Source organism: Marmota flaviventris, chromosome 18, assembly GCF_047511675.1.
Source record: "Marmota flaviventris isolate mMarFla1 chromosome 18, mMarFla1.hap1, whole genome shotgun sequence".
In the NCBI taxonomy this organism is placed as follows: Eukaryota; Metazoa; Chordata; class Mammalia; order Rodentia; family Sciuridae; genus Marmota; species Marmota flaviventris.
This window is the reverse complement of record NC_092515.1, coordinates 17,964,073-17,985,344: the sequence shown is the minus strand read 5'-3', so window position 1 is coordinate 17,985,344 and position 21,272 is coordinate 17,964,073. Positions and strand designations below refer to the sequence as shown.

Below are 21,272 nucleotides of genomic sequence, written 5' to 3'. Positions count from 1 at the left end.
TTTTTTGTGAGCCTGTAATGCACACCTGAATGGCCGACATTAGTGCCATCGAGATGCCTTGTCCTCATGAACTTCCGGAAATGTCTTGGGTTGGTGGACGACGACTGTTGAGACGGTGCGGCCACTGGGCATCGTGGGAGCTATAACAGTTCAGAGCAAGCGGACGCCAAGTATCCCACACGACGCGGACAACGTGACAGCAAAAGTCGGCTAAGCAAAGGCCAGTTCTAGGGCGCCAACAAGGAGGAGAGCGCTTTTGGAACTCACCGATGACCCGGAAGACGGTCGTCGCTGCCGCGCGGCTTTCTGGGAAGTGTAGTTTCGTGGTCTGAACGTTCACGTAAGGAGAGCGTCGCCTTTGTCCTGGGAAGGATAGTGAGCCGGAAGACGCTGTGTGCTCCCGTCCCGCTGAGCGCACGTCCCCGTTGGCCCGCTTTGGGGAGACATCTCCGGGCGGTACCATTTCCTAGAAAGCCGAGGCCGTTTTCCTCGCGGCGCGCCGCGGCCGCAGAGGCTCCCGGGAAGTGTGGTTTCCGGAGGTCCGCGTCCCCCGTGCCCGGAGCATCCGTTCCGGACGCGGAGGGGTCCGGACAGGTCGCTGGACTGCGGCGTCCGCTCTGGGTTCGTCCCGCGGCGCTGTCCGGCTTGGCTCCGCTCTTCTGGAATCGGTTGGGAGTCTGAGCGGACTATTCCCGGGAGGCGGCGGCCGTTGCCGGCTCTCTGGCGTCCGGAGCGTCAGGTACGCAGAGATGCCCGCTCACGACGCCTGGCGGCTTGGCGCCCGCGGGGTGCTGCTGAGGACTCGGGCAGGTGTGGGTCCCGGGGAGGCTGCCGGCGGAACACGGCGCCTCACCAGATCCCCGGAACTGGCCGACTGCAGGGTCCTCCCGGCGCCGGGTCCTCGAGTGCGGCCTTAGCATTACCCGGCCTCCGTGTCCTGCTCTGTAGAGAGGGAGTGAGGAGGGACGGCGCTGGCCTCCCGAGAGCCCGCGCGAGTGCCAGCAGTCCGGGCTCAAGACAGATGCCATCCACAGTTTGAATGTTATTCAGTCAGGACCCTGACGCCGCTGGTTTTGTAATCCTGATCATACGTTTTAAGTATCTCTTGGGTTTCTGTTGTCATTGTTTAAAAAGTAAGTCCAGAATAACGTGAATGCCTGTCATGCCTAGAAGGGAAGATAGAACGTGGTGATGCTCCACATTATTTTATTGCTTTATGCATCTGCCTCTTTAGTACACAGTAGTTGATTTTCGTCACCGGTGGAACCTGGTGAAGGTTTACTTCTGTCAGAGATGAGAGCCCAAGAGAGTGATTACCAGTGTGCTTTTCCATTATGGTGAATCACAGAGCTCCAAAAAATGCCTGACCTTCCCCCCCACCCCCCTTGCTCTGCTTCTCAGGAACACTACCCATCCGTAAGCCACGAGGCTAGAAAAGGAACTGTGTGGACTATTGGAAATTGTAATGACTCAGGTAAGTCTGCATGTCCCCAAATCTTTCTGAAATGCTTTCTTACTAGCATTTTCTAGTGTTCACTTTGGGGCTGCTTCCAGTTCCCACTTAAGAACATTTAGGGATTAGATTTATGGTTCCTTCTGTTATAGGAGAAGATAGAGCCCACAGGAGAGTTGCAAGGTACTGTTCTCTCTCAGTTCAACCATAATTTTATACTAGAAGACTCTTTGGAGTCGTTGCCCCAAAATTTAAAATTATAATTCAAAACACAAGTTTGGAGTTTTAGGTGGTTTGCTTTATGGTTGTCATGTGGTCTGAATGGTGTATGGGTCCTGCCAGTTGCTCAAATGAAGAGATGTCTGGAGTTGTCCTTGATTATTTTCATGTATTACATTCAAATGCTCTAGGTGGAACTAAAGTATAAACAATATATATAAAATCTGACTTGGTTACCCCACCACTCCCTCTACCACTGTGCCTCTGATCCAAGCTCTCTGGATTATTGTAGTAGCTACTAGCTAGATTCCTTGCTTCTGCCCTTTACTCTCTTCAGTCTTTTCTCAACAGAGCTGTCACAGTGGATTCTGCTGTTTTCTAAAATTCTGTCATCCCTTGACTTAAAAGTTTTTAGTGGCCCCAACTCAAAATGGAAGTTAGATTTGCAATGATGTATGAAGTTTGAACAATTAGGATATTATCTCTCTGATCCCACCTCATTTTCTGCCTTTCTTGTCCCTGTGAGTGCAAGTGATTGCTGCCAGGCCTTAGAAGTTGCTGTATCATCTTCTTGGAATGTTTTTTCACCAGATATGTACAAGCTTGCAGTGACCTTCTTTGTATCTTTGCTTGATGATTACTTCCTCAGGAAAATTTCTCTGAATAACTTTTTAAAATTGTAGCCACCTTCCCTGACCTGTCACTTCTGCCTTCATCACTGCTTTGTGTTACATGTGTTCAGTGTTGAGATCTGCTCATTGTTTGTCTCCTCTTACTGGAAGGAATACTGTTTTTCTTTTTTGTGTATTCAGAGTAGTACCTGGCACCAAGCAGATGCTTAGTAAATATTTACTGAGTGAATAAAATAAGTGACAAAAAAAATGGGCAGAATTATGGAGTGGAAGGTGAAGCTTTGAGAAAATTAGACTATTAGAAAAACTTTTTTTTGAGATACTGGGGATCAAACCCAGGGCCTCATGCATGTTAGGCAAGCACTTTACCACTTGAGCTACATCCCTAGCCCTCTTATTATTATTATTTTTTTAAACAAGGAAAGGAATACCAAAATCATTTGTTGATTTATCTTCTAAGCAATTATAACGCACTTGGTAGGAAAAATTGTACATCAGTTTGGGTATACACTGATAGGACTTCCTAATGTGGTACAGTACTGTCTAAACTTTCTACATTGGTGGAAATGTTCTATATGTGTGCTGTCTAGTACAACAGACACCAACCTCCTATGATTACTCAGTATAATTTTAATCTAATTTTTAATTTATATAGCCAAACTGGTTAATGGCTACTGTATTGAGCACTGCAGGACTGGAAGAAAAATAAGAAAGCAAAAGATATTATGGGACAAATGCTAGGACAGATCTCCTGAATTCTTTCTGGGACAAAGATAGTGAACCCCAGGATACCCAGGCAATTGAAAGGAAGAAAGGGTTGAACCACCCCTGGGGAAGTAAGGGTACATTGGCTGTGGTGACATAGCAACAGGGAGGAAGCTATAGAAGTGAAGTTATATTGAAAACCCCTGAGTATAGATAGAGAGGCCTTAGCAGGTCTTTCAAGGAGCTACACACATTTTCTAAAGCGGTGGTTCTCAAACCAGTGATTTTACCCCCTCTGGCTGTACCCATAGGAGATATTTGGTGATGTGTAGACATTTTTGTTTTTTTCCAGTTATCACAGCCTGGATGGGGGTGAGATGTTATTGCTCCTGGCATCTAGTAGGTAGAGTCCAGGAATGCTGTTAAATGTTCTGTAATGCACAGGATAGCTCCCCACAACAAAGAATTATCTAGCCCAAAATGTCAATAGTGTCAATGCTGCACTAAATAAAGAAGAGAGAATATCTGTTGTTGAGATTATGTGGATTTTTTCTTTAATATTAATATATGTTAAAAAAACATGAAATGACTCTATGGAATGAAAGGTAATGTTTTATGTGTCTATTTTGTGTTGAATTTTTTATTAGGCTTATCAGATTAAATTTGCAAAAGCTAATAATTTAAAAACTATTATGGAAAATAGGAAAAGATAGAAAACATTCAGTTCATATATGACTTAACCCTGTAGTACCTGGCTAAGTGCAAACAGGTTTAAATAAATAATAATAAAAAATAAAAAAGGAAGGAGACTTCCATATCCTTTTCTAGAGTATTTTCTTGTGAAAAATCTATAATTGTAAAACCATTCCCCATCCCTTTGAGTCGTGTGTAAATTTTTTTAAAAGTTAAATCAGCCTCTTGCCCATTTTGCTAGTCCTAAAAGTATTGAAGTCATCATTTTGAAATGTAGACATTATGGAAATTAGTGTCCATCTCTGCGGTATGTGAGTATTTAGCCTAGGTTCTGGCTCCAAGTTGTAAAGACTTGCTTGTCATTAAGATATGAGAAAAAAATTTTATTTTTCTTTGGGATAAATGCAATTAACTAACCCATGGACACTCCAATTAACAGGTGAATTTAGGATGAACTATAAGGTGGCATGTTTTTCTGTTAAGTCCTCTTAGTTGAGGACAGTTACCATTTATTTGAAAACATGTATATAATGGATTATATCTTCCTGGCTTTGTAAAAGAGTGAGATTTCTTTCTGTCCTGGCAATCTTTAGTGGGATTCCTGTGTAGTGCATCTGTTTGGTTTATTGCTTATTCAAGAATGCAACTTTTCTTTCTTTTCTACATTTGTGGAGAGGATCTTCTGCATTGGTAGGAGATTCAATTTTTAATTATTTTCTCAGCACTTGTCAAGGGTAAATCCCCCCTTTAAAACTAAAGATGCGTTACTGGTGAACGTACATATAAAACACTGTACAAGAGTAGTAAAATATTGAATCAACCTCTCTCGTAATGAAAATTTACCACTGCCAAGTCATGTCTTTTTGTAAATGAAAGCAACAATGCCACTTTAAATGAATATATTTTAATTTGACCAACCAATAATATATTATTGAACATTTAAACTTTTTCTAAAGTTTTGCCATTTTAAATAACATTATGAATGAATTCTGTTGAGAAGAAATTTCTAAACACATCTGTGAGCTTTCCTTTAGAATATAGTCTCTGATATGTGTCCTTTCTTTTATTTTTTTACCCTTACTTTGAGATCCTGTTAAAGTACTATCTATTGGCATGAAGCCATCTGTCAGTCTTCTCACCCATGGGTGTCAAATTATTTTAATTGTCGGGTGACTGGCAATACAAGGCTTAAGGATACACCATAAATATACTTTCTTTTTTGTTCATAAATTATTTATGTATATGTCAGTCCATTTGTGCTTCTATGCAGAATATCACAGACTAAGTAATTTATAAACAATAGATATTTATTTCCCACAGTTCTGGCAGCTAAGAAGTCTAAGATTAAGGGGCCAACATCTGGTAAGCCTTCTTGCTGCATTATCCCATGGCAGAAGGGCACAGAAACAGGATACAGAACTCATCCTTTTAAAATGAACTCCCTCCTACCATATCAGTTATCCTTTCATGAAGGCAGAGCCCTTGTGACCTAATTACCTCTTCAAGGTCCCAATTCTTAGTATTGTTATGATGGCAGTTTAGTTTGTAGCACATGCCTTTTGAGGGTCATGTGCAAACCATAGCAGTTTATGTTTATCAGTCTTTAATAGAAAAATGTCTTTTTCTCTGAATCCATTAGATCATTCTTTTTTCCCTTGAACCTTAGTGAATCATCTTGAGTATCTCATGTGAGAGAAATTGGTTTGGCCTTATTTTTCATTACTTACATAACACTTAACGTATATAAGATTTAACTAAGTACTTTAATGTATACTGTCAAATGTTGAATGCTGATTATTCAAATTTTGTATACTTTTATTCTCTTTGATGAAGTTAACTCTTCTGAAGCAAAGTTCTTGTATGTGCCTGTCATTTGTACTATATGACAATGCTGAGCACATAATTATTCAGTTATCGTGTAACTGAGTTTGGATTTCTGATCATTATCACAAGTCCTGAATCTTGTTTGCTTTCTTCCACAACCAAGAAATTTTACCCCTTGTACAGTGTTAGAAGAGGCCTGGGCTGTGGTTGAATCTAAATATCTTGCTGTTTTAGGTGACATTTAGTGATGTGGCTATAGACTTCTCTCATGAAGAGTGGGCATGGTTAGATTCTGCGCAGAAGGATTTATACAAGGATGTGATGGTGCAGAACTATGAAAATCTGGTCTCTCTAGGTAAGATATCTCCCCCTCCACTGCAGTGAGGGAGATCTTTCTTTTGCTACTCCAATTGCTGAAGCTCCTCCTACGTAAATGGCTGAATTTCTGTGCCATGTTCCGAAGGGAATGTGTAGCTCCTTTGTGCCTACCTGAAGCTTATCTTCTCATTTCAGTGGACATCCTTCCACCCTTCCTTTGGTTGCTCTTGTGATGGTCTCTCAACCTTGAGGAGCATAGCTTTAAAAAGTTCTATATTCTTTCTGTAAGCAGGTCTTTCCATAACTAAGCCATATGTGATCACTTTATTGGAGGATGGAAAAGAACCCTGGATGGTGGAGAAAACACTGTCAAAAGGTATGCTTCTGGGTGAGTCTAGTGAATCAAGCAAAGGAGGTCTTTGTTAAAGATGCTTATTGTGAGTGTGAGTGTGGAGGCATTTTAGGGACACTAAAATGAGATCTCAGAGGTAAACAAAATTGAGGTACCCTCAGCTTAGATTCAAAACAGTCACCCCACTCCCAGATTATTCAGAATAATATATGATATGATATTAGACTCATATCATCTAATCAGAAGTGAAGGGTTTTGCCATTACAATAATTCAAATTCCTATTTTATTCATAACACAGTAAGACAAATTATTTTTTAATCCCATTTAAGGAAATGGACTTACTGATTGTTTTAAGTTAAGAAAAGTTGTCAATTAGATGAAAAATCACTTTGTCTTTAACGCTGAGTTTCTTGGGATATACGTGAACATAAATGTTAGTGGAAATAAGAAATGTATTAGAATATATTTCTAAGAATAATATTTTCTAATGTCCAGTAAGTTCTCATATGATTTCACACAGATATTATATAAACTCAGAAAGTCTTAAACTTTATTACCAAAAAGGAGCACATAGATATATTTTGTTGTCATTGTAACTGTTTAATGTAGTAGTATAAATTCTGTATTTCACGCATGTTAATCTGGCAGCTAGTTGAGATTAACTGAAAGTTGCACAAGAAAAATGTAAAGTAGAATGTGATCTTTCATATGAATATAGGCACAAAATGATGGCTGAATACAGAATGCTTTCTACATTTTCTTCCTAGAATAGCTTCATTTTTTTCAAATAGTGGTTGTCTACATTTTCCTCCTTTCGCTTGTTATACTCTGTTCCTGCTTCTGTGAGCTCTCTGTATTTTCTGTGCCTCACTTCAGCATTGTTCAGAATCTTTGAAATACATGAATTGTTAGAGCCATGTGTTTTCTAGAGGCTTTGTTTCTTATCTAATTCTCCTATTTCCATCTGAGAAGTTTCCTCTCAAAAGTATAGAAAAAGCATTGCTTTGCTTTCTTGATGTATTTCAGATTGGGAATCAAGATGGGAAAACAAGGAATTATCAACAAAGGATATTTATGATGAAGATTCACCCCAAACAGAAAAAATAGAAAAAAACATAAGGCGGCATTGTGAATTTTCAGATTTTAACAAGAACGGAAAATATAAAGGGAAGTTGGAGGGGAAGGATGGACATCAGGTAGAACATTGCAGACTAATGACCCTCACCTTTAGTGAGAGCCCCTCTGGGGAAAGTGTTGACAAATACAGTACGTCATTTAGAAGCATCTTCCATGTAAAGCCTACTCTTTCTGAACCACAGAGAATTTCTGCTGAAGGGACATCGCATAAATATGATATGTTAAAGAAGAGTTTACCAATAAGGTCAGTTATAAAAAACGAGAAAATCGGTGGCAGAAAGAAAGTTTTGAGTTCTAATGAAAGTGTGGCAACTTTTAGCAAAAGCAAATCTCTTACCCTTCATCAGACTTTTAATAGAGAGAAGATCTATACATGTAGTGAATGTGGGAAAGCCTTTGGTAAACAATCAATCCTTAATCGCCATTGGAGAATTCATACAGGAGAGAAACCTTATCATTGTCGTGAATGTGGGAAGACTTTTAGCCATGGCTCATCCCTTACTCGACATCAAATAAGCCATAGTGGAGAGAAGCCTTACAAATGTACTGAATGTGGAAAGGCCTTTAGTCATGTCTCTTCTCTTACTAATCATCAAAGCACTCACACTGGAGAGAAACCATATGAATGTACGAACTGTGGAAAGTCTTTTAGTCGTGTTTCACATCTCATTGAACATCTGAGGATTCATACTCAAGAAAAACTTTATGAGTGCCAAATATGTGGGAAGGCCTTCATTCATAGGTCATCTCTTATCCACCATCAGAAAATACATACTGGAGAGAAACCTTATGAATGTAGTGGATGTGGGAAAGCTTTTTGCTGTAGCTCACACCTTACTCGACATCAAAGAATTCACACTATCGAGAAACAATATGAATGTAACAAATGTCTGAAAGTCTTTAGTAGCCTCTCATTTCTTATTCAACATCAGAGTATTCATTCTGAAGAAAAACCCTTTGAATGTCAGAAATGTAGGAAATCTTTCAGCCAGCCTGAATCACTGAATATGCATTTGAGAAATCACATTAGATTGAAACCTTATGAATGCAGTATATGTGGGAAAGCCTTCAGTCACAGGTCATCCCTGCTTCAACATCACAGAATTCACACTGGAGAAAGACCTTATGAGTGTATTAAATGTGGGAAGACCTTCAGCTGTAGTTCAAACCTTATTGTACATCAGAGAATTCATACTGGAGAAAAGCCATATAAATGTGATGAATGTGGAAAAGCTTTTAGTAAAGGTTCAAATCTTACTGCCCATCAGAGAACACATAATGGACAAAAACCCAGTAATGCAGTAAATATGGAAAGGTCTTTAGACCGTATAAATCAGTATGCATATGAGAAATCATACAAGAGAGAAACTATATGAAGCATCATTTTTCATAATAAATTTCAGCCACAAATCCTAATTCAATATCAAAATTTTTGAGAACAGTCTTACAAGTGTAGTGTTTATGGGAAGACCTTTATGATGAAACCTTTATTGTCTATCAGAGTTCATGCTATAGAAAACCATAAGAGGATAACAAATGTGGGAAGGCCTTTGTCAGTATTAATCCCTTAGTTGACATAAGTAAATACAGACAAGAAAAAAAAAAACTATACACATAGCAGATTTAGGAAAGATTAGGTAGTATGAATCTCTTACAAACTCATATGGGGGAAAAGCTATAGGAATATAGAAAATTCAGAAATTGTGGGCAGTCCTTCATTCAATGTATCCCTCATCTTACATCAAAGAATTCACATTGGAGAGAAATCTGATGTAAAAAAGGTAGTATTTGCTAAGGGTTAGTTTGCTAGACATCAAGACATGAATCGTAGAACAACTTGAAAGATGTAGGAATTATGTATATATCTTTCTTTGCAATAATACTATTTGTAAACAGTTTTACAGAAGAGCAGACAAGCATATTATAAATAAATATGCATCTCATAGCAGTAACTTGCAATTTGAGACCTACATGGAAATTAGTTTTAGCTAATGGGTATGTGAAGATACTTAGTCATCCAGTGGATCCAATAAATGTTATAATGTTGAAAAATCAAAGCTGCAAAAGAAGAATGGGGTCTCTAATAAAACAATTTTATACATAAGGAAATTTCACTGTGGCTCTATTTCTTGCAGAATTTTTGTTGTTGTTACTTCTTAAAGCTAATTTTAGTCATACTTTAACGGGAAACTGGCAAACCTAAGGAAAAATAGCCTGGTCTGTGTGCAAAGAATATTATTTTGGTGAAGAAAATTTGTAGTTCACTTCTTATGGGCTTTATTTAATTCACATATTTCAAGATAATTTGTTGAGCATTACTCATATATTACAGGTCCATGGGTCAGGAATTTTAGTGAACTTTAGTGGTATGTCAGAATCACCAGGAGAGCTTGTTCAAACACTGATTGCCAAGCTCCACCTCCAGAATTTCTGTATCAGTTAGTTTAAGGTGAAGAATTGGCATTTTTTACAAGTTGTCAGGTGACACTAATGCTGCCTGCCAGGAAGCACCTTTTGATAACCACTGTAACAATTAATAAATTTATCCTTTTCTCAGGGATTGGAGCTGTCAAAAGAGAATAATAGCAAATTTGAAATAACTCCCAAATGCTGTGACAACAATTAAGAAGCAATCTATTACGAGAGATTAGAGTGTGCTTTGCTGTGGTGAGCTTTCAATCTAAATCCTGATTTTGTAACCATGTGTCCTGTAGATGTTGTGTGCTGTGGAATTCTAGGTAAAGTAGGCAAGCAAGTTCTCTCTTACATTGTACAGCTGGACTCTGTTCCACTGTCTAATTTCAAGTTCTGTAGCTTTGAAATACTGCTGCCTGCAGCATTGGTAACAGCAGAGTCATTTTTCCATCCCTTGGTCAAGTTATGGGTTTTTACCTTGAAATCAGTAGTTCAGAAGTAGTAGTCATTACTTTTGCCAGCCTGCCAATTTTGAAAGCTTTAACTTCCTGCAGTATGTTTTCGTAAAATACTTAGAGTTTCTGTTTTCTGCACTAAACTTAATATAGTATGTGAGGAGGATGGCTTCACATATTCTAAGTTCTTGGTAAGAAATGGAATAGTCTTGGTGACCCTGTGGCTTCCTATTTTGTGATTAGAAAGATAGCACAGATTAATGTGATTAGGAGTGTATGGTCACCTGCAAGCAATGGGCAGTTACGTAGCTTATGTTTCATATTGTGTTCTTTATGGCATTTTGGAGTTACAAATAAAATGTTGTCTTAAAAATGAATATTTTATTGATATAAAATATCATGGAATGAATGACAGGGTTTCTGATTTTAGGCAAGATGCTCTCTAATAGCTGTGTAACTTTAAATGAAAGCCAAAGCAGGGAGCATAGTTCAATAGCAATGCCCAATGCTCAGTAGAGATGGTGGGCTGTGAATGGGATAGTGATTTTTTTTTTCTTTGTTGTGGGGATCAAACCCAAACCTTCATGCATACCATGGCAAGTGCTCTACCACTAAGCCATCATGGGGTGGTAAGTTTTTAATATTCACCAGGATGTATCTTTGATTTATTTTTAGTGACAAGATTTATTTTGAAATGCTATGGAATGCTGAAGGATCTTTAAGAGAGTTATAATTAAGGAAGCATGGCATGGTGTGTGTATATATATTTATTTATTAATGGCAGTAGCTATGTTTCATTTTCTTTCCCATGCCCTCCCAAGCAACTGGTACTGCAAAAATGAAGTAGTTCTATGGTCATTTAATCACTAGATTTTACTCCCTTTCATTACCATTGTTTTTTTTTTTTTAGCTTAACTTAAATTAATTAATTAATTTTTATGTGGTGCTGATGATTGAACCCAGTGTCTCACACATTCGAGGCAAATGCTTTACCACTGAGCTACAGCCCCAGCTCCCACTATCATAGTTTATACCACTTTGACATTTTGTTATGAGAGGAATCATGTAAATATCAGTGTGAACTCATTATTTTACAATTCTTGAGTTAAAGTGCCTTTACAATGGCTCAAAACTAGGGGATAAGAAACCAAATTTTAAAATAAAGACAGGGTTTTAGAAAAGCAATGAAATGATGTTACCTTATGGTAAAAAATTGGGCTAAGATCTTAATAATATGCCTTAATTGACAGAATAATATTGTTTCCTCAGGTCTGTTAACCATTTCTTGAACATCTGCTGTGGGCTAGACAAATAAGACCATACCTTTCAAGAGCTAAAAGCTTTGTATGTTGTGTGTGAGGAGCACAAACTCTGGAGCCTGCTATGTGGATTTGAGCCAGGTTGCATGTTTACGGGCTTTGTGTGACCTTGGACAAATTATTCCAGTGTGTCCTGCCTTAGTTTTTCCATCTGTAAAATGATAATAAGACCTATCTCACTGAATTATTATGAAGATTAAATAAGTTACTTGGTGTAAAACACAACAGTGGCACCTCAAAAACGGTAAATATTAGCTATTGATTTAATCATTTTTTCGTGGCTGCTTTGTCATTCTAGTCTCAAATGTCACATCTAGTGTGTCTTCCTAATCACTTTTCACTCTTCTACTTACTGTTACACTTTTTGTGGGGAGAGGCCTTATAAAACACTTTCATTTCCTTCTAATATCTCCTTTGGTGTCTGAACCATTTTGAAGGGAAACATGTTTCTTGCCCCAAATAATCCAAGGACACAAAGAGACCAGGCAGAAGGTGAAACAAGTATGCAGTAGGGATGTGGGAACACTTCCAAATCCTACAGATTTGGATAAGGAGAAGAATAAAGAAGTTTTAAGTCACTGCAGGGAGAAGAGGAAAAGCTTACTTTGTGAGGGCTGAAGCCTGCAAATCTTCAGCATCATCCCAGTACAGGATCCCCTGGGCTGCCTGCAACTGCTCTCTTCCTGAATGAAGGTTACAGCCATGTCACTGCACACTGATGCCTGGTAAGTCAGTCATGTTATTAGGCTTGGGCTAGTCGGGCATGATTACAACCTCTTGATCAGTCATTAGTAAATATTTAGAAAAGAAATCAAGGCACATACCACATTACTTTCTGGGAGCCTCGCTCTATGTTGGACTCCCAGGGGGAGTCAGACACTGTCTTTAAACAGGTTGCAATTGGGGTAAAAAGGCTATGTAGAGAAGTCACTGATGAAAGAAAACAATGACAAGGTCATAAGGCCTAAGAGGTGCAGAACATAAGTGTTCTGGCATTAAATGTGTATAGGGGAAAATTCAATAATAATACAGTGTTTGTTAATAGCAGCAACTGAACCTTATGGGTGTGTGTTGGAGGTTTTGGGGGCAGCATTTATAAATTAAATTAATAAATTTAATTAAGAAATTAAATATTCCCAGTTCTGGACCTGTGTTTGAATTCAGCCTATTGATTCTGACATTTGCCAATTATATAATTTTGGGGAAGTCACATTTTTCCTGATTTCTGCTTTGAAATGGTGGTATAAGAATTAGAAAATATTCATCAAGTAAACACTGCAGTGCTTGGCACATGTAAGTTGAGTGGTGTGTTTTTTCTTCTTTTAGTAATCTTTCCACAGACTATAAGGCAAATTCCATAATCATCTCCATGTTAATAGTGACCTGAGACTCAATTGGTTCTAACAAGTTCCCCAAAGTTATCCCTTTTAGGGAACATAGGCTAGATTTGAACATCCGTCTTCCTTACTATTTGCTATACTTTGGATCTTGAATGTTTCCCCAAAGCCCCTATTTTGAAGGCTTTGTCCCCAACTGTGGCACTATCAGGAAGTGGTGAAACCTTTAGGAGGTGAACTAAGGAAAGAAGTGAGGTCATCGGGAGTGTGCCCTTGAAAGGAATATTGGGACCTGGGCCTCCTTTTCCTTTTCCTTTGCTTCCCAGTTGCCAGGAGGTGAGCAGCTTCCTTTGTGCTCCTGTCATGATGTACTGCTTTTCCAGATAGTCAAAGGAATGAGCCAAACACTCATGGACTGAAACCTTTAAAAATGTGAGCCAAAAAAACATGAACATCTATGTGCCAGCAATTAGAAAAAAAAAAATCAGGCAAAATACATAAATTACCTAAATCTACTCAAGAAGAAATAGAACATCTCAACAGTCAGAGGCAACAGTGAGTTGTACTGATTAGCACCAATTCTCAAACACTTCCAAACAATTAAAGGAAGGGAACACATCCTAAATCACTTTATGAGGCCAACATGGCTCTGATAGCAAAGGCAGAGAAAGACATCACAGGAAAATTATAGACCAATGTCCTTTATGAACATAAACATAAAAATTCTCAACAAAATAGAATCCATTAGCACATAAGAGGTTTATTCTTCATGACCATGTGGGATTTATCCCAGGAGTGCAAGGATGATTCAATATTAAAAAATCAGTGTAATTAATCTCACTAATAGAATGAAGAAAATTCTATGCAATCAATTTATATATAGTACCCTTTCATGATAAAAATTTTCAGGAACAGAGGAAAGTTTCTCATCATGATAAGTGGTATTTGTAAGAAATCGCAGTTAACATCATATTTAATGGTGAAAGAATAAAAATCTTTCTTCCAAGATCAGGAAAAGTCAAGGATATCTTCTTTCATAGCTGTTATTAAAAACTGCAATGAAAACGCTATCCAGAACTATTTGACAAGAGAAATAAAGAAAAGGCATCCAGAATGGAAAAGAAATTGTAAAACTATGTTCACAGATGACATGATCTTATATAAGGAAAATCCTGAAGAATCCACAAATCTGATGAACCCAGTAAATTTGGAAAATCAATACCCCCAAATAATTTTTATGTATGTATAAAAATGTATTTGTGTATGATACACACACACACACACACACACACACACACACAGTCCAGAAAGGAAATTAGGAAACACATTCAACTTATAATAGTACTTATAGGGAGTAAATACTAGAAATAAACCTATGTTTAAAACTAAACAACACTGCTGAATGAGATCAAAGAAAGACTTAAAAAATGGAAAGATATCCCGTGTTCATGGATAGAAGTATGTAATGTGTAAAAATGTAACTACTATGCAAGGACATAGACAGATTTCATGCAATTCCTATAAAAATCCCAACAACCCAGAACTGGAAAAGCCAGTTCTTTAACATCAATATTGATTTAAATAAATAAATAACTCATAGTACCTAACTTCAAACCTTAGTACAAAGCTATAGTAATTAAAACATGGGTACTAGCATAAGGATAAACATAAATCAACTGAATAGGATAGGGAGCCCATATATAACTCTTACATACATAGTCAGTTTTCAACAAGGATGTCAAGGCCATCAAAAAGAAAAGGACAGGGGCTGGGGTTGTAGCTCAGTGGTAGAGCACTCACCTAGCACGTGCAAGGCCCTGGGTTCGAACCTCAGCACAACATAAAAATAAATAAATAAAAATAAAGGCATTGTGTCCAACTACACCTAAAAAATATTGAAAAAAGGAAAAGAATGGTGTTTTCAAGAAATAGTGCTGAGAAAACTATATATATAAAAGAATGGAGTTGTGGGGTTGGGGTTGTAGTTCAGTGGTAGAGCGCTTGCCTCACATGTGTGAGGCACTGGGTATAAACAAAAAATAAAGGTCCATTAATAACTAATAAAATATTTTTAAAAAGAATGGAGTTGCACTCTTACTGTTTACCATATGCCAAAATGAATTGAAAATGGATCAGTTATCTTAATGTAAGAGCTAGAACTATAAAACTCCCAGAAAAATTTGGGAGATATTTTCATGACACTGGATTTGGCAACAGTTTTATGGGTATTGACATTGAAAGCAGAAGTAACATTAGATAAATTGACTTAATAAAAATTAAAAACTTTGTGCATCAAAAGATACTATCCCATCCTTCTATTGTATGAGAGAAATTATTTACAAATGATATAGCTGATAAGAAGTTAATATCCAGAATATATTAACAACCCATAAAACAGTATTTGACATCAGCAAAATGGTGGACTTCACAACATCCAAGCCCTTTTATTTCCAAGAAGACATTTTTAAAAACCCTATAAAATATGTCAAGATCATTGTACTGTCATGTGTAACTAATTAAAAAAAAAGATGTACAGTTCAAGTTTCTACTTACTAGGAAAAAAAACCTACAAAAACTAGCTAAAATAACCTTATTGGAATTGTTAAAGAAGGGAAAAGGCAGACTTTATTCAAAGGGGCTGCTATAATAGGGTTTTGTTGTAGGAGAGAAAGATTGGACTCAACTCCAAGGACAACAAGAATGAGAGATCAAGGATCAGGATGAGGGTCAAGCAGACAGAAAATTACAAAAAAGGAAACATCAGGGACAAAGGGAATTCTGACTAAACTGAATTGACAGATTATTGATTGCTAAAGGCAGACCAGGTTGATACAATATCAAGAGTTGGGGGGTTTGCAAAACGGACTCATCAGAATTCTTGCTAAAATCAGACTAAATGGACAAAGCCACTGGACTAAAAAAAGAACCCAGGGTTAGATCCTAGTTAGAGGTTCAGAGGACTTTGGACAAAGGAGAAAATAGCAAGCATGTAAATGTCCAATTAAGTAAAACCAGATCTTAGAAAGAAGGAAGTTTCCTGGCATGTGCATTCTTTTTACAGTTCATCATGCTATGGCATTGTTGTGGTCTGTAGGAGACAGCATTATAGTTTCCAATTCTCTTTTTTGAATTAGAGTAGCAGAGCAGATCTTATTGAAGTGTTATAACCTGTTGGGATTGCTAGAAGAACTGAGCTCTGCCTTGCCTAACTCAGATATTGGGTAGAAGAAACATCAGGCACTGCTTGGGAAAGCTTCAAGGAGACTCCCTGCAGACACAAGGAGGAAGAGAATACAGATGAAGGTCCCAAGTTAACCTGCGGTATGACCCTGGGAAATCAAGATATTTAAATGCAGGTGTGTATTCAAGGAAATCAGAAGACACGGAGACCCAGGCAAAATACATGTTCAGAAAAAATACCTGAAAACCTTAAACTTTTTCCTCACACTGGTCTCAAGTCTCAGAATATAACCAGCTGGTATTAAAGGGCTTCTATGGGAAGCCACTCTGAATGACCATGCCTTCCAGTCCTGAAGCACAAGGCTCTGACCAATCACTACATTTTGTGGTGACTTGGGTATTGTCCCAGCGCAAATAGCAAAGTGGGTCTTAGGTGTAGGCATCACCTGTGGGGGTTGAGCTACACTCACCTATTCCTTTGTAATCCTATCCCTTGTCTCCTTTGAATGGCTTCTTACCAATAAAAGGGTTCATGATGTGCTCCTCTCTCTTTTCATGACCCCTAAGGTCAGAGGAGCTGTCATAGGACCCAAAGAAAAAGGTATTTCTCTCTCTTTCTGATTATTTCATGCAGCCCAGTTCACCTGAAGTGACCTTGAGTGTTTAGTCATGGAACACAACAGGCTTCCCTGGGAACACAGCCAGTTTGCAAGGACTGGAGAAGGGGATGTTTTCTGTTTCTTTCTCTCTCTTTTTTTTTTTTTTTTTAGTGCCCAATTTTCATTGAAAAATCACAAGTCAAAGAAATAGGAAAACATGGCCTATTCAAAGGAAATAAATAAAGCATCAGAAACCACCTCTGAAGCAAGACAGGTATCAGACTTACTAGATGAAGAATTTTATAATTGTATTAAAGATGCTTGAAGGCATAAAGGAAGCACAAAGAATTATAGGATATCAGAAAAATAATAAATGAAATGAAAATATCAACAAAAAGCTATATATTAGAAAAAAGAATCAAACAGAAATTTTGGAGCTGAAAAAATTCAATAATTGATTTTAAAAACTCACTAGAGAAGCTCAATAGTAGACTTGAGCAGGAAAAAAAAATCATCAGACTTGAAGGTAGGACATTTGAGATTATTGAATATGAGCAGTAGAAAGTAAAAAAGAATGGAGATAGTGAACAAAGTCTAAGGGTTTTATAGGAAACCATCAGTGGATCATTATATGCATTATAGGAGTCCCAGAAGAATAGAAAGAGAAGGGATGGAAAAACTATTTAAAATTTTTTTTGTAGTTGTAGATGGACAGAATACTTTATTTTATTTGTTTATTTTCATGTTGTGCTAAGGATCAAACCCAGTGCTGCACACATGCTAAGAAGCACTCTGCCACTGAGCTACAGCCCCAGCCTGAGAAAAATTATTTTAAGTAATATTTGCTGAAAACTTTCCCAGACTGAGGAAATAACATGGACCTACAGATCTAAGTTGTTTGATAAACTCGAAGATAAATTTGCAAAGATCCACATGAAGACATAATCAAATGCTGAATGTCAAAGACAAAGAGAAAAAATTGTGGTACTGGTAATTAAACCCAGGAGCACTTTTAATACTGAGCTATATACTCAACTGGTTTTATTCTGAGACAGGTTCTTGCTAAGTTGCCAAGGCTTGACCTCAATTTCTCAATTTTCCTGCCTCAGCCTTCCAAGTCTCTGGGATTATAGGACTCAACTCCCCAGCCCAAATGATTCTCCTGCCCCAAGCTCCCAAGAAGCTGGAACTATAGGCATGTACCACCATGTCAAGCTTACAAAAAGAATCTTGAAAACAACAAAAGAAAGATGACTTGTCTCCTACAAGGGATCCTTGGTAAAATCATCAGGTCATTTTGCAGCAGAAACCCTGCAGGTCAGAAGGCAGAAGTATAGTATGTGTAAAATGTTGCAGCTGGGCAGGTGGTACATACCTGTAATCCTAGCTACATGGGGGGCTTAAGCAGGAGGATCTCAAGTTTGAGGCCAGCCTTGGCAACTTAGTGAGACCTTGTCTTAAAATTAAAAAAATAAAAGGGTTGAGTTATTTCAAAGAGTCTGATCATTTTGAGGATGTAGCTCAGTGGTAGAGCACTTCTGGGTTCAATCTTCAGTACTGATGAATAATTAAATACATAAATAAATGTATTATGTGGAAAAAAAACCCCTTAATCAAGAATTCTGTATCTAGCACAGCTGTCCTTTGAAATGAGAGTAAGTTAAGACATTCCTTACAAATAGATATTCCCTTGAGAAATACTAAGTTCCTTCAAATTGAAATGAAAGGAAGCTAGAGAGTAACTCAACAGACACATGAAGAAATAAAGATCCATGGCAAATTTAAAAGACAGTATTTTATAATTGTGGCTTGTAACTCCAGTTTTTTTTTTCTAAACAACTTGAAAGGAAAATGTATAAAATAATTATAAACCACAAAAAGGCAAGTGCTGCTTGATATCACTTATGTGGAATTTATAAAAGTTAACTCATAAAAGTAGAGGGTAAATTTGTGGTTAGGAGGAAATGGGGGTGGGTAGGTTGGGGAGATGTTGCCTAAAGGATGCATGTTTTCAGTTAGAGAGGATCAGTTTAAGATATCTATTGTACAGCTGGGCATGGTACACACTTGTAATCCCAGCAGTTTGGGAGGCTGAGGCAGGAGGATTATAAGTTCAAATCTAGCCTCAGCAACTTAGCAAGGCCCTAAGTAACTCAGTGAGACCCTGTCTCTAAATAAAAGATAAAAAGGGCTGGGGATGTGGCTCAGCGGTTATATACAATATGGTGATGTAGTTTCATGAACTAATAAATCATTTCATTTTTATTGAAGCCATTTAGAGCAGAGTCACCTGGAAGTGAGACTTCTACCGGACACACAGCAATTTGTCCTCAGTGTTATTACCTGATACCACTGGGTTCAGGAACAGCCATGTTTTAATCATGCTAAGGAAATTCTCTTGCCATAGCACAGCTCTGTTTTCCACAAAGACTAGTTCACAGAGAGGCCTGTCCATTAAGAAGAAAGATGGCTTCCAGCAACACAGCTCCCACCTCCTGGCTAATCAAACCCCAGGAAAAAGCCCCTCCTTCCTCACAATTCTAGCAGAAAGTCTTAATAATACTAATGGAATTGGCTCAGGGAACACAAGAAATTCCTGAACCAGTGGTTGTAGCTGCAGTTAGAATGCTCTGATTGGCCAGATTTGAGGTGTGTGTTCAATAAATATCTGATGAATGAGAGTGTGAATAAATGAGCTGCTGCATGGATATACTATATTTCTCTCACTGTTAGCAACAAAGTCCTCTTTGGATCATTCTGCATATCTACCAGGTCTGCTTAGGGCTTTTGAGGCTAAATGATTATAAATACCAGAGCCTGATGCATTAGTGCAAATCTCAATTAAGACAGGGAAATGAAAAAAAGAGACCAAAATGGACCTTCTTGCTGACATCTATAAAGCAAGACAACACCTTACATTATGAGTTACTTCAGAGTCTGAAAGTATCCAGCGAGGAATATTCAAAAGAGGGTCAACTTGTTCTCCAGGGTAATATAGAAAATTCTGAGTATTCATAGCTATTTCAATTTTTTGAGGAAATAATGACTACCCTGAAGCCATGAGGACTACAGGTAGAAGAGTACTTTGCTTCCTTGGATATCCTTTAAAAAGACAAAAACACCCCTAGACACTAAATCATTGAGCCATTTTCTTTATGTGTCTGGGTCCCTAAAACAAACAAATATAAATATTTCTTTGAGTTTTGAAATTCACAGGTACAGCTGCACTTAGGAAACTTAAAGGTGCAGAGGACCAGAGTTCAGCCTGAGGTTCAGTAAAGAACAAAGAAATAGGAAGACAATGATGTCAATCTAAATAAGGGGATTCAAGTGGTTTATGAAGAACAAGACTTTTCAGATGAACTGTTGAAAGGATGACACTGAAAAAGGTGTAGAGGTCTGGGGAAGGTGTCCCCTACTGGTTGAGGAAACAGGAAAATGTGTGCTACCATTTGTGAGGGGAGAAGTAGAATCTCAGGGCAGCCAGGACTCAGCCTAAAACAAAGGTTAATAGAACTTCCCGTCCATAACATGCACAGATCAAGTGATGGGCACCCATGAGGTGGAAAACATCTCCCAAGCCCTAAAGTTAGCTTCTGAGTTAAAAATCCCAGAGATGACCAGAGGCTAAGGTTGTGGAAAGAGTAAAAGGTCTCTTCACCTATGGAATGAAGGCTCTTTTACAGGAACTAACCATGGCTGACAACACAAAGAATTTGAACCCTGATGACTTATGTTTACCGATCATTATTTATATGCTTAAGTATGTGAACCCCATGTGACTTTTGTAGACTTTTACTCTCATTCCAGGCAGACCCTCCATGTTGTCTGCAGTTAGGAGTCAGGAGTTATATTTAGGAAAAGAGGACCTGAGATCAGGTACCCAAGTACAACTCAGGGTGGTAGAGAGAATTTCATTAGAACTGTAGCACCAACTGATCAGATACCTATGTGCAATTCTGTCCCTGGAGGTGAAAGTTGGTATACTTTCCCCACCACATAGCTCTTAATATCTGAGGATACCTTTTTTCTTCCCAGAAAGTCTACCTAGGAGTTGTTCTATTCTTTTTTTAAAAAATATTTATTTTTTTTAGGTACAGATGGACACAACGCCTATTTATTTTTATGTGGTGCTGAGGATTGAATCCAGGGCCTCACCCATGCTAGGTGAGCGCTCTACCACTGAGCCACAACCCCAACCCCAGAGTTTTTCTATTTTTTTTGAGAGAGAGAGAGAGAGAGAGAGAGAGAATTTTTTAATATTTGTTTTTTAGTTTTCAGTGGACACAACATCTTTATTTTATTTTTATGTGGTGCTAAGAATTGAACCCAGTGCCCCACCCATGACAGGCGAGTGCGCTACCGCTTGAGCCATATCCCCAGCCCCAGAGTTGTTCTATTCTTATCTGAAAGTTATAACTATTAGCTTAGGGAAGTATCTTCAGCCAGTATATAGGTTTTGCTGAATCAATTATATTCAAATTTTTATTTATTTATTTAAAAATATGTATTTGGTTGTTGATAAAACTTTATTTATATGTGGTGCTGAGAATCATACCCAGTCCTTCACATATGCCAGGCAAGTACATTACCGCTGAGCCCGAGCCCCAGCCCCAGCCCTCACATTTTTATT

General features: G+C 38.0%; 1 protein-coding gene across 3 annotated transcripts; it reads left to right on the top strand.

Moving 5' to 3' along the window:
- The first annotated feature begins 343 nt into the window (after positions 1–343).
- Znf181 (zinc finger protein 181) lies at positions 344–11,057 on the top strand. 3 transcript variants are annotated; one of them, XM_034636648.2, is made up of 5 exons: positions 344–739; positions 1,402–1,474; positions 5,761–5,881; positions 6,134–6,220; positions 7,224–11,056. In XM_034636648.2, the coding sequence occupies exons 2-5, from the start codon at positions 1,466–1,468 to the stop codon at positions 8,708–8,710; spliced, it is 1,704 nt and encodes a 567-aa protein (XP_034492539.2). In that variant the 5' UTR covers positions 344–739; positions 1,402–1,465; the 3' UTR covers positions 8,711–11,056. The 3 variants fall into 3 exon arrangements, with proteins under 3 accessions (XP_034492539.2, XP_071460310.1, XP_034492540.2); XM_034636649.2 differs by having other exon boundaries at positions 345–739; positions 6,137–6,220; XM_071604209.1 differs by lacking the exon at positions 6,134–6,220 and having other exon boundaries at positions 7,224–11,057.
- Positions 11,058–21,272: the final 10,215 nt, after the last annotated feature.